The 13,722-nt window shown below is 40.5% G+C and overlaps 1 protein-coding gene across 4 annotated transcripts in view; it reads left to right on the top strand.

The window, feature by feature from the left end:
* LOC146662929 (transmembrane protein 94-like) overlaps positions 1-9,797 on the top strand; it is a 33,880-nt gene extending 24,083 nt beyond the window's left edge. For 3 of the 4 annotated variants that reach the window (XM_085415505.1, XM_085415506.1, XM_085415507.1), the window contains 6 exons: positions 67-148; positions 1,034-1,203; positions 1,350-1,444; positions 4,405-4,498; positions 8,205-8,375; positions 9,141-9,797. In XM_085415505.1, the coding sequence (XP_085271631.1) occupies positions 67-148; positions 1,034-1,203; positions 1,350-1,444; positions 4,405-4,498; positions 8,205-8,375; positions 9,141-9,213 (685 nt within the window). In that variant the 3' untranslated portion in view covers positions 9,214-9,797. The remainder of the gene's footprint in view (positions 1-66; positions 149-1,033; positions 1,204-1,349; positions 1,445-4,404; positions 4,499-8,204; positions 8,376-9,140) is intronic. The other variant, XM_085415508.1, reaches the window with a different exon arrangement.
* Positions 9,798-13,722: the final 3,925 nt, after the last annotated feature.

The raw sequence follows: 13,722 nt of genomic DNA on the forward strand, positions 1-13,722 counted from the left end.
CTAATAATTCATTGTTATTTTGTTGTTTCGTGAAGAAACTGGTTCTAATTTGTTCTCTGTTGGCAGTGTGTCACTTTTGGGAAAGCCACCTGATAGTACAGTTATGACAGTTGCCACAGGGAAGAACCTGGACGCAATCCCAAAGAAGGTAGTATCAAGTATGAGAAATAGAGTATACTCATGTGATATTATTCAGGTTTTTATTGTTCACACAGTGTATCTATTTCCTGTATCCACTCAAATGAATGCTTAATAAAATCTACTTAAAGAAACTCTGCTCAACCTCAGAGAAAGAATTAATTATAGACACGACCATAACAGTTACAACTGGCAAATTACAAGACATGCACAAAAATGTCCTGCACTGTAATGGTGGACTATTTCGTCTACTGTTTTCCTCAGCATCAGTCATATGACAACAAAGTTGCAGCTACTATTGCAAAATACATGTTGCATAGCTTGGTTTTTATTTTTTATTTTACTAGTCCTTTATTTATCCAGGTAAAAAAATCTCATTGAGATTAAAAATCTCATTTCCAAGAGAAACCTGGCATCATGGCAACTAAAGTCAAAATACATGTACATAACATTTAAAACAAATACAATATCCCATACGAACATGTGAAAAATATACAATAACAGATCAATTAAGAGTAACATTAAAAAACAATCACACTGAATAAAAGAGTTACAACAGCTAGTAATAACTAGCCATTCTATATTTTGCGGTACTACTGAAGAAAGTGGTTATAAATCTTTGTTTTGTTCAGTCATTTGACTTTAGAATTTATGGGTAAGTTCATATGAAGGATCACATTAACTATTGAAGTCATTTGGCAGGCTAGGCTAGTATTTGCTGTCTTACTAGCAATAACCTTGGCAAGCAAGATACAATTAGCCATACATGAATCTGATGGCTATTTTGTAACATTAGCTGATAAAGTGATTTGAAAAGGAACAGCTACATTACCAGATCAGCTACTGAAATCTTGGATGAATTTGTGTATGTCTGTTTGCCAACCTCTTTAACCAGACTCAGAACTACTTCCTTGGCTGTTTCCTGTTGAAGTTTGGCCTGACTATGTGTGCCTACCTGTTGGCCTTTGGGTTTAGCCTACAAGCGGTCTGCCTGAGCAGTTTGTCACACTGCAACCTGAACTCCTCAGACAACACCACTGCCTCCTGTAATATATTTGCAAAGAGGTAGGAGTAACAATAACCTGCAACAGTCCATAGCTGTTCCACTCATAGACTTAATGCTAAAATTAATTACAATGCAGTTAGATTAGCAATAATGAAGAACAAGTAAGCAACATGTTAAAAACAAATATATTTCCATATATCTGCAGCGTTTCACCTAGTGCACCTCAGTGGTTCTTTGAACTGTCTAACGGTCTGCTGATGACGCAGAAGATCATGGCAGGGTTTCTTGTCTTGCACACAGGTAAGAGCGCCTTCATAGATATGTACAAGTGTCCTTTAGATTTTTATGATGTCTTAAAGCAGTTTGTGAGCTCTATGACAACGGCAGTCAGGATCTTAGAGTATTCCACTGGAGCGCGTCTTTAGTAAATGAAAACCCCTTTCCTCCCTCTGGTCAATTTGCGGGACCATAAAACAATTTTTATTCTGTTCTCGGAGCTTAGGTTTGCCCAAATCACCTGAAACTGCTTTTTTTTTTTTTTTTTTTTTTTACCCACACTGTGCTCTGCTAGGGATAGGGCTTCCCTCCGTCTTCTTGGGGGGGTGCCTTCAACATTTCAAATGCTAATAACTAAAGACAGGTTGGTGTAGACTCACAGCTTAGGAATGAACAAAATGGATACAGCATACATACATTAAGCGGCTGTGTTTTATGCAGTGTTGGGGAGTAACGGATTACATGTACCACCGTTACGTATTTAAAATACAAAATATGAGTAACTGTATTACATTTACTGTTTAAAAGGGTGGTACTCAGAATACAACCATTAAGAGGCTCTAATGCCTGTGTCTCAATCTCACGGCCCATGTCACCTCTACTTACGGAATTTAAAAAAAAAAAATTTTATTATTCAAAAAAGTATTTAAAATGAAGGCAATAGGCAGAGTGTTACAGGCATAGCCTTAAAGAATGTAGCCTCATGGGTAGTGTAGTCCGTGCTGCAGCGAGAATGGACTGTCATATCCGTTATGTGTCTGTGAGCATGTAAATATAATAATAACCACTGCAGCCAAGAAGAGTGCCTGACGAGCCCAGTTGTAAGTAAGCTGTTAAGACTCGACTGTACACAGTGTTCGTGTTTTCCTCCGAAACAATAAGTTCCGTTGAAGCAGTCTTTCAACGCCTCTCTCTGTCTCTCGCTTGCAAAGTTGACCCAGACAACAAAGTAAAGCTAGTTTTCAGCTACAAGCCCGTATTAGCCAGAGGTCCCTTTACTACGGTTCAAAGCCGCGGACCTGTTTTATATACACGCGGAATAGTTTTCTATACGAGATCGCTGCAAAAAGTGCAGCCTTACCTAATGTCCACCTACTGTTACTCATTTATATTAAGATTTAAATATCTAGTTGGTATTGGTATGGCGAGTAACCTTCAGTGATAGTAATAAATCACAGCAATAGTACATTCATGTAGTTCTAAAGCATGATAATATATTAAGTAATCCAAAGTATTCTGAATATGTTACTCTCATTGAGTAACGTAACGGAATATGTTACAAAATACATTTTGGGGCATGTAATCTGTAATCTGTAGTGGAATACATTTTAAAATGTAACCTTCCCAACACTGGTTGAATGTATAAGCCATGTGCGAAGTTCACTCTGACGCCTCTGCCTTTCTAAACGGAGGGACAGTAAGTGTGTGTGTATATGTAAGTGTGTAAAAACTGCACATAGATTAACACCAATAGTATTTTGTCTATATCCGCAATTGTAGAAATTAATCTCATGTAAACAATAACGTCACGTCAAAAGAGGCTCACACCTCTGACGTTGCATGACTAAATCTCAGTTTTCCTCGTCCACACAAACGCAAAAACTGAGTTTTTGAAAACCTCCACCCTGGCAGGAGTTTTTTAGAAATCTTAGTTTTCAGTGATCAAAAACACCGTACACATGTGGACGAAAGGTGCAAACACATAGAAAATCCTGCGTTTTCAAAAATACCCATGTACATGTGGACGTGGCCCATTTTCAGAGAGGTAGTTTGAAAAAAAAAAAATGAACATTTTGAACTCACCCATACTTGGTGTGTGTTCAAAATGTATGGGGTGTCTGGCCCATTGCTACGGGCCATTTGATCCCTATACAACCGTTGCAAGAGCTTGGTTCGCATTGCCGGCAATAAGTCGGACTCGTTCCCGGTGGGTGATGGGCTCCGCCAGGGCTGCCCTTTGTCTCCGGTTCTGTTCATAATTTTTATGGACAGGATTTCTAGGCGCAGCCAAGTGGCGGAGGGCTTTCGCTTTGGTGGCCTCAGAATCTCATCTCTGATTTTTGCAGATGATGTGGTTCTGTTGGCTTCATCGGGTGAGGGCCTCCAGCTCGCACTGGAACGGTTCGCAGCCGAGTGTGAAGCAGCGGGAATGAGGATCAGCACCTCCAAATCTGAGGCCATGGTTCTCAGCCGGAAAAGGGTGGAGTGCCCACTCCGGGTCGGGGATGAGTTCCTGCCCCAAGTGGAGGAGTTCAAGTATCTCGGGGTCTTGTTTGTGAGTGATGGGAGAAGGAAACCGGAGATCGACAGACGGATTGGGGCTGCAGCTGCAGTAATGCAGACGCTGCACCGGTCCGTCGTGGTGAAGAGGGAGCTGAGTGTAAAAGCGAAGCTCTCAATTTACCGGTCGATCTACGTCCCTACCCTCACCTATGGCCACGAGCTGTGGGTAGTGACCGAAAGAACGAGATCGCGGATACAAGCGGCAGAAATGAGCTTCCTCCGAAGGGTGGCGGGCCTGTCCCTTAAAGATAGGGTGAGAAGTTCGGCCGTCCGGGAGGGGCTCAGAGTAGAGCTGCTGCTGCTCCACATCGAAAGGAGCCAGCTGAGGTGGTTCGGGCATCTGACAAGGATGGGTGAGGTGTTCCAGGCATGTCCCACCGGGAGGAGGCCCCGGGGCAGACCCAGGACACGCTGGAGAGATTATATCTCTCGGCTGGCCTGGGAACGCCTTGGTATTCCCCCGGATAAGCTGGAGGAGGTGGCTGGGAGAGGGAGGTCTGGGCTTCTTTGCTTAGGCTGCTGCCCCCGCGACCCGGCCCCGGATAAAGCGGATGAAGATGGATGGATGGATGGATGGATTTTGAACACAGATTGTTTTGATAATCACGAGATGATCAGTAAAACTCCCATGTTAAAGATGAGTGATTGTGTTTTCTTTTTTAAAATCGAACTTTTCTTATTGTTGTTCTGTCATTTACCAGTGGTAATCTCCCTGAGCTATGTCCATCGCTCGCAGCCTTTATGGAAAAAGAGCCCATTCAGCAATACCTGGTGGTGTGTCACTGTACCTGTGGTGTAAGTAATTATGTTCTTTAGATAATGTTAAAGCCCAGTGTTTATCAACATCTTTGCAAACATCAAGGACTAAGATTAACGCTGGTTTTATAATAGATTTCAGCAGCCCTGTTTTGAGTGATCAGTAAGACTAGAAAATTGCAGTGTATAAACACCAGTACATTTAGCTTTAGATACTGTACTTACAACAGGGTTAAAATGAACAGATTGGTGCTGGAGTTCATGTGTTTGTCTATTAAAGATGTTAAGCAATGTTTAGAGACATATTTACTAATGAGATTGCAAGACAACTTTCAAAGTGAATGCAATGTTGTGTTGACATACTGCACTCACAAAGCTAGAATCAAACTTTGAACATTGTGGTTATGTTGCTGCAACGTTACCACCTGAGAGAAAACTCAGTACCGTGCAAAAGTCTTGATCCATGCTTCATTTAGATTTTTTGCTATGAAAGTATATGTGCAGCAAATAGTTTAGACATTTTCTATCTTGGTACGTGTAGAAACCTTGTTATTTTTACAGCATCGGTGTCATATTTGTGACCATTGTCATGCTAAAAAATGAAGCCATTGCCAATCAGTTGCTTTCCAGGTGGTAGTGGATGGTGGATAAAAATCTAATTGTACATTTCCATGTTCATAACTCCACTGAAGAGCCATGCAGACCTAAACCATTACAGTCTTCACCGTGTTTTATAGATTGCTTTTGTTCTTATTCTGCGTACAGATAAGAACAAAATGATTACTCCCACTACGAAATTTCAAGTTGATGTCAAAATTTCCCAAGTACTTTTTTTTTTTTTTTTTAACAGAAGAGATTTTCAAACGAGCATTTCTAAATACATTAGGTTTCTTTAGAAAGCACAAAATATTTTTATTTGCACATATTGAAAGAATAATTTCAGAAAAAAACCCAAAAATGCCTGGGGTCAGTATTATTATCCCTCTGAAAAATTGACCTTTTCCATTGAGCCGTAGCCCAAACCACTGCTGTGCAATGATGTGCTTTGACTTTAAAATGACCAAAGCTTCGAGTTAAAACTGGGATTTATCTTATTTATACAGTAGAAAAAAGTGTCTGAGCTGTCACTTGAGAAAGCATCAGGCCAGAAAGAAATAAAATCAATTTAGACTTTAGAAAAAGACTTATTGATGCCCACAAAGCAGTTGAATATAAAAAGTTGTAACATTTCCAAGTTTGAGGAACATGAGGAAGTGAGCCACCCAGTACAGAGCAAACCTGGCTATGAGAACATACATGCACTTCAAGAAATAGGTTTTACTATACCCTCCAAAAAAGACAAAATTATTACAAAAATTAAATGACAGAAACAAGCCATATTAATAATTAAGTGGGGCCATAAAAGAGGTTAACTAAACAAAATTATACTCAAAAAAAGTACAAAATATCATAATTCAACAAACAGACTTCCCCAAATGAGAGACAGCTCCACTTATATAGTGACTGAATGAACTATTGTATAAATAAAAGGTGAAAACCACAAAGCAATAGCTAAACATAATACAAGAAGAAACCCCATTCCCCCCTGAATCGTCACAACAGATGGTTAAGTCCATTCTGTTGCCTCTGCACTTAAACCAGCTCCAGGTAACAGAGTATTTCAGTTGTGTGGCTGCATGCAGCCATCATACTGGCAGAGGTAGGAAATGTGTCCTTTGGTCAAATGAGACAAAATTCTAGCTCTTTGGCCAAAGACATTGGTTATGTTTGTAGAAAGAAGGGAGATGTGTGCAACCCAAAGCATACTGTCCTCACACCAAACTATGGGGATGCTGCAGCAAGTGTGGAAGTGGGAAAACTCATCATGGTCGATGAAATCATGAAGAAAGAGGGAAATGTGAAGATTTTAACAGAAAAACTCATGCAGTCCATAGTAAAAGTGGTTCTGGGTTGTTGCTTTGTCTTCCAACCTGACAAGGAGCCAAATCATATATAACTCGTGGTGAAGAACTACCTCCAGAAGACCAAAGTGATGGTACTGGGGGGAAAAAAATTCAAGTATTTTCCAAGTACTGTTAAAACGTGTGCTTAAAAATTATATTTACATAGCGGGCTAACAATTCTGTCCAGCTGTATATAAGTCCTGATACCCCTGATTTTCAGTCCCGTTCTTGTGCAATTTGGCTTACCTCAAGCTCTTCTTCTTGTTTCCCTTTCTTAAGAATGGCTTCTTGATAGCCACACTCCATGAAAGTCATTACTGAGTCGTGGTCAAACAGTAAATGACTGAAAGATCAGATGCATTTCAAAGGAGGACTTTTAGGTCTTCGCTGGATTTTTCCTTCTTATTTCTAAAATTGTGTTCTGTCAGTTTTTATAACATTGTTATCATTATCCTTCATTGGTTGAGTTGGGTGCCTTTTTATGCCTGCATGAGTCATTGGCCAGTGTTAAAACATTCTTCTGAAAATGATTAGGTACAAGGACTGGACTGAAAACTGGGAAAAAAAGCACCTAATGTCCAAAGAAAAACTTTGAAAGAGCTTAATAATGTCTGTAAAACTATTGCCTATAGATATTTAAAAATACAAATTCTGAATTCTTCGAAACAAAATATAAAACAGGTGGGTGGCTCAAGACTTCTGCACAGAACTGTAGTTCTGCTGTTTACCTCAGAGTTGGCAGAATGTAAAATGTAGTCATGACCATAATAAGATCTTGTCTTATGATACTTTATACGTTACAGTAAAATCAGTTGGGATTGCCTTTGTTTTTGAGTCTTTGTTAGCAATTTTTTTTATTAGTACCTACTTGGATCGGCTCGTTACAATCAATATACCACGAACGTGCGTGAAGTCTTAATAGTAACGCAGCAGAGTCTCCGGTTACATCATTTGCATGCGACACATGACACCACAACACAAGGAGAGCCCCAAGGAGTTGATTGTGTTCATCTGTGGACGTTGTGTTTACACTAGTTTGCTAGTTTGAGTGGGGAGTCAAGGAGGCCATTTATGTGAAAAGGGAAAGAGCTCCTCTGAATCGAGGAGGGGACATCTTTCACCATCATACAATGCTGTGATTGCAACCATTCCCCAACTCTATGAATAGTACTCATGGGCATTGATCAGTGGTCTTTGATCTGTGGTTGTTGATCAGTGTGGTCTGACCTCACAGCACATTGGGCTTGTCATTGTGCAAAGGTACTGTTTATAAGGTTGCAGAGACCTGCAGTCATCTGTGACTGAAGAAAATCACTTGAAAACTAAAAACGTCCAGATGAACAGAATTAACTCTTTGGGATTTACTTAGCAGGATGATTGAGCATGCATCAAGACAGTAGAGGAGGATATCAGACCGATGCTATTCCCATTCCTCAGTCGGTGGCGTTTTGTCAGACTTGAAGACCACAGTATTATTTGTTGTGTACCCATTTACCTCGTTGTCGTGTTTCAAAAATGGCGGTTATGATTTTCGATAAGGAGACGCTCTCGTGAATCATCAAGTGACGCCACCGATTAGCCAATCGGTGGCATGTGGTTTGATGTCACATTTTAGTACCTGGTTGGACCGCTTGAGACTGTGGCCAAGCAGGTACTAAAAAGGTACCTGCTACCAGTCACTACTATCGTCCCATGGCGAACCCTAAAAACCCTTGTTAAGCCATACCAAGCCGACACGAGTAGGTACTAATGGAAAAGGGTATGTATATGTATGAAATCCTCTTGTCTGTACTTTTCACCAGACTGGTCAGCCAAATTGTTCAAGCCACAGTGGATTACCAGTTGTGGTGTGACAAGACTACTGTCCTGTGCTTTAAACTGGCTGACATACCGCTGGAGGCCTGGCTGCTAGTGTCTGTCTCCCTGCTGCTGGTGGTTGTAGTCAATGAAGTGGTGAAGCTACATGAGATACGGTACGAAATAGAAGAAGCTGTTAGAAATACATCAGTAGTGTTGGGGGGGGAGAAGGGATAGTATAAAATAGTTGGAAAACGATTAGAAGCAATATGATTCTGATTCACGTTGCACGGGCACCACGGTGGTTAGCACTTTTGCTGCACAGTAAGAAGGTCCTGAGTTCAATTCCACCATCAGGCCGGGGTCTTTCTGTGTGGAGTTTGCATGTTCTCCCCAGGTACTCCGGCTTCCTCCCACAGTCCAAAGACATGCAGTTAGTGGGGATAGGTTAATTGATCAATCTAAATTGCCCATAGGTGTGAATGTGAGTGCGACTGGTTGTCTGTGTCTCTGTGTTAGCCTTGCGACAGACTGGCGACCTGTCCAGGGTGTACCCCGCCTCTCGCCCTATGACAGCTGGGATAGGCTCCAGCGCCCCCCGCGACCCTGGAAAGGAGAAGCGGAAGCGAATGGATGGATGGACAATATGTTCTGTACAAATGTTAGAAACAGAAAGAGGGTAGCATGAACATGTGGTGGTGGAATAATAATAATGATGATGATGATAATAATGATATTAATAATAATAATGATATTAGCCATTGATTAATTAAATAATAATATGATGATGATGATGATGATGATGATTATTAATTTTTTAGATTTCAGGTCAGTCTTTGTTTTTCTCTTACACTCCTCAGAGCACTGAATTGCTGCTAAATTGTTTTTTTTGTGCGTTTGTTGATTATAAGCTCTGGTTTGTCCTCTGTGTCCTTTCAAAGGGTGCGAGTTCGGTACCAGAAGAGACAGAAGTTGCAGTTTGAAACGAAGCTTGGAATGAACTCTCCGTTCTGAAGTCGGTTGGTGGGGCAATACCAGGAGCCAGCTTGGTGCACATGCTGTAGCAGACAATTTAAGCCTAACTGCACTGCGGCCAGGCGAAGCAAAAGTCGAACAACCATGAGGGCAGTTTGACACATTTGTTCGAGCTTCTGGGACCGTTTTTTAACAGTTGATTCATGACAAAAAAGGCAGGGAAAAGAAAGACTCCAAAGAATCCAATTTAATTACAAACATTTAAATGATGTCAGAAGAGTTTGTTGTCTGAACTCTTGAAAGACATGAAGAATAATTTCTGAAGAAGCTCCTGCTTCATCTTCTTCACATCTGTTCTACATGTGAGAAACGTTTTACATGGGGTCCACTCCAGAAACGTTCCGCTAAATGCTACTTCACTTTCAGAGGATCTTAATGTGACATCCACTGAGACATGTTGAATTGTTGCATATCATCTGACTAGCTTTGATGATTTTTTTTTTTTTTTTTTTAACAAGTCAAGTGGGAACACTGAAAAAAAAAAAAAGGTACCCGTGGAGCCCCAAAGTTTGTAATAATTATAAATATAGGCATGAGTACTTTTGAAGAACTTAGTTCTATTTCACTGAATACATAAACAAACAGTCGAATAAACGTTGTTTGTGAAAACATTTGAGGAGGTAAGATGCACACTTGAATGTGTTTTTATTAAAAATGGCTAATTTATTTTGTAAAGGAGGTTTTCCCATTTAGAGTTAAAAAGGAAACTAAAGCATGAAGTGCCACTCAGGTTCTCTCATATTTGCTGATGTGTTTGGGTTTATTTACTGCACTGTGTAGTTTGTTAGTTGACAGGAACAGGAACTATTTAGGTTGTTGAGCTTGTAACAGAGAATAAGTCTAGAGTCATGAAGAGAGACATTATGCAATACAACCTGACAATGAGTCATTTTTTTACCCCTGAGACATAAAAGGTTGATGGGGTATTGTCGTCAAGGGGATCAATGTGGACACCCAAGTTTGGGAATGTAATAGCTAGAGAATGTAGCGACACAGGATTTTATTTTATTTTTTTAATTGATACGTGGGTGTATCTACTAAAAATATCGAATGAGTTTGAATCTCAGTGGCCTTAACCTTAAGGTCACAGGTCAAGTTCTCTGAAAATCTTCAGAATACTATTAGTTGAGAACACGTTCCTCAACAGCCTCAAAATAAATTTTGCCAGGGGCATGTTAACCCTGTGAGTGATCGAGAATTAAAATTGTTTTTCAGAAAATGTAAAAATCCCCCCAAAACCTTTGTTTTGAGTTGGAATTGTGTATATATAATATTGTTTTGGTTTTTTTTGTTTTTTTTTTTATATGTATGGGAATAAAGTTGAATTCACATATGGCATGTGCAGGTTGCAAAGTTTGCAATATTCATTGGCTGTCACAGTAGTTGTGATTAAAAACCTCACTTTATTCCATGTGTGTCCTAGGTTTTTGGAATTTTGTAAATATTTGTCATTGTAATAAGTAATATTGACAGATTGTTTCATCCATTTTTTTCCCATATTCGTCCATTTTGTCAGAGTACCGCAAAATGTAAGGATTATATTCTCTTGCAGACAATCACATGAATAAAGAAGACATGCAGTTAGACTATTGTCCAGTGAAGGGCACAGATCACACACACACACACACACACCACCCTGTGGGCGGTATTTATCCTTCAACCTGTGATCATCTTCCCGTCTGCCCATTGTTCTCCTGTTACCACAGGTATCACTGTTGCCTTCACCCTCCTAATCTTATCAATATGTTACTACAGCCTTCTTCCTCTACTTGTCTACCACTACAATTTGTGGTTGGTTAGCTATCACCAGTTTGTTTATCCCACAGCAAAAATCCCACAGGATTTTTGCTCAATCGCAGCATTACTTAAATGAAGAGAGAGAATGATTAGGGAATTAGTTTCAGCTGACCAGCCAGCCTCCTTAGCATTGCTCCCTGAACCTGCTGCCCCACCCATCCTCTCTAAATACCCCACTGCCCGACTTAGGCAAGCGGAGCCATCTGGCCAGTTCTACCTCCCACTCATTTTCCCACAAGCTGGAGAAAGCAGCCACGATTATCTGTGCCCCTGGCTTATGGGCCACCTTTAACTTAAAAGGCTGGAGAGCTAATCCCAGGTGATCCAGGCAATGGCGTCCTTCATACACTGGAGCCAGTGGGACGTGATCCAAACAAAGTGAATGGGCATTTCAGGAAGCCACTGTATTGCCAAGAACTCTTTTTCAACAGTACCACCTTTCCCGTTCTAACAGGAAAAAGTTAGGGGTGTGCAGCACAGGTTCCCCACAGAGAGCCTTTTTAACCTGCACAAATGCCACCTGGCACTCCTCCATCCACTGTAGCAGATCTTGGACACCTTTTCAGAGAGGTCCGTTAGGGGCTGGTCAGCTCTACAAAGTTCAGAATGAACCAGTGGTAATATCCAGTCAGCCCCAAAACCACCTCATCTCTTTTTTGTTTTGTTTTTTTGTTTGGTCTTGGACATGTGCAGGCTGTGATGGTTGTCATTTTCTCCATCTGTGGCTGCACCTTCCCGCCTTCCACTGCAATAACACTGTGTGTACACAGTCTGTGTTGCAGGGAACTGATTATTTTACAGTATGATTACACCAACAAACCTGTGCTCTGCTCCAGACAGCTTTACAGCCATCGGGTCTCCTGCTCATCTATCCTTTCCCTCCAGGTCCTGTTGTTACTGAAGTAGGAAGAGCATGATTAAGGAATTATCCCAGCTCCCCTCCAGCCTTCCCTGGCTTTTATTCCATTCTAAAAGAGGCTGGGGTCATTGAGTCCAAGTGAGAATGTTCCACAACTTCCTTGCCTAAGCTACTGCAAGGAATTGCAGCTGGAAGGTTGTTGGTGCCTGTAGTGGTGGTAATCCCAGAACCAGGTGGTGGACACCCAACCTAAAGAGAGCTGTCAGACTGAAGGAGTCTTATCAGGCTTGGCTAGCATGTAGGATAACAAAGGCAGCTGAAAGGTACTGGCATACCAAGCAGAGTGCAGTTCAAGCAGTGGCTGATGCAAAAACTGTGTTATGGGAGGATTTCAGTGAGACCATGGAACAATACCTTCAGTCAGCCTCAAAACGATTCTGGCAAACCGTCAGATGACTCAGGAAGTGGTGCTGTACTTAAATTATATACAGCGGTATATGGTAAATTGACTGGTTTTGATATAGCACTTTTTTTCTACTCTCTGAGCAATCAAAGCTCTTTATACAACATGCCTCATTCACTAATTCATACAAGCCCTTTTTCACTGTAAGTGAAATATTTACACACATCCATACTCTTGGGGTTAATATCTTGCCCAAGGCTATTTAGCATGGAGACTGGAGAAGCCAGGGATTGAACCATCTTCTGATTAGAAGATGAGAAGGATTTTAAAATTTTTATTCTGAATTTAACAAGGAACTAATGAAGAGAGGCCAGTATGAGCAAAATATGCTCTCTCTTTCTGGTCCCTGTCAGGACTCTTGCTTCAGCATTTTGGATTAACTGAAGGTTTTTCAGGGAGTTTTTAGGACATCCTGATAATAAAGAATTACAGTAGTCCAGCCTAGAGATAATAAATGCATAAAGTAAATTTTCCAGCATCACTCTGAAACAGGATATTTCTCATTTTAAAGATGAAAATGCAAATTTTTAAAAAGGTAGTCCTATATATTTGTGTATTATATGCACAGAGGGACATGTCTTGGTCAAAAAACTAAGATTTCTCATTGTTACTGGAGGCCAAGGTAATGCCATCCAGAGTAAGCATCTGTCTAAATACCATATTTCGAAGCTTTTTAGGGCAGAGTACAACAACATCAGTTTGATCTGAATTTTTTAAAGCAGCTAACTAGAGGTCATCCAGGTCTTTATGTCTTCTAAGATGTTCTTGTATCTGGCTTCAGAATGAACTGCTCTTTGGTTTCCATTTTAGATATTGCAATGTTTTAAAGCTTAAATGCATATCACATGTGCCCCCCCCCCCCCCCCAAAAAAAAAAAAAAAAAATTCTTTGTATGTACGTGCAATTTTCTTTTCCCATTTCCTCTCTCTCTTATTTTATAAAGTATGTCCATGTCAAAATTGTGTTTTCATCTGGCAAGTTAACAGATGTTTAATAAACTTTTGATACATTTTGTTGTTATTTTTGTTAACTGCCGTGGTTGATTTACTGATTGAATCCAGATTTGGGAGAGACTGAAAAGTGCCCTCCTGCAAGGTGATAGGTGATTATCATCAACTGTTGTTTTCCACATTTGATGATAGGGCAGGACAAATTCAGCAGTGTGAGGATAAGGTGGACCAAGAGGAACCAGCCAAGCACCAGCTGAGAGGTTGAGAGAATGGGGAGAATAGAATCAGAATATCTTTATTGTTGTAACAAGTACAACTAAATTAAGTCCCTGCGGTGTTGCATCCTCTAGTTAAGTTTCTGGTGGAAACATTTAAAACAATTGTTTAATATTTGTTTCCTGTATTTGCAGAGGTATTTT

This window comes from Rhamphochromis longiceps, linkage group LG8, assembly GCF_057381845.1.
Source record: "Rhamphochromis longiceps isolate RC_006_pf linkage group LG8, R_longiceps_female_GT1.1, whole genome shotgun sequence".
Classification (NCBI taxonomy): domain Eukaryota; kingdom Metazoa; phylum Chordata; class Actinopteri; order Cichliformes; family Cichlidae; genus Rhamphochromis; species Rhamphochromis longiceps.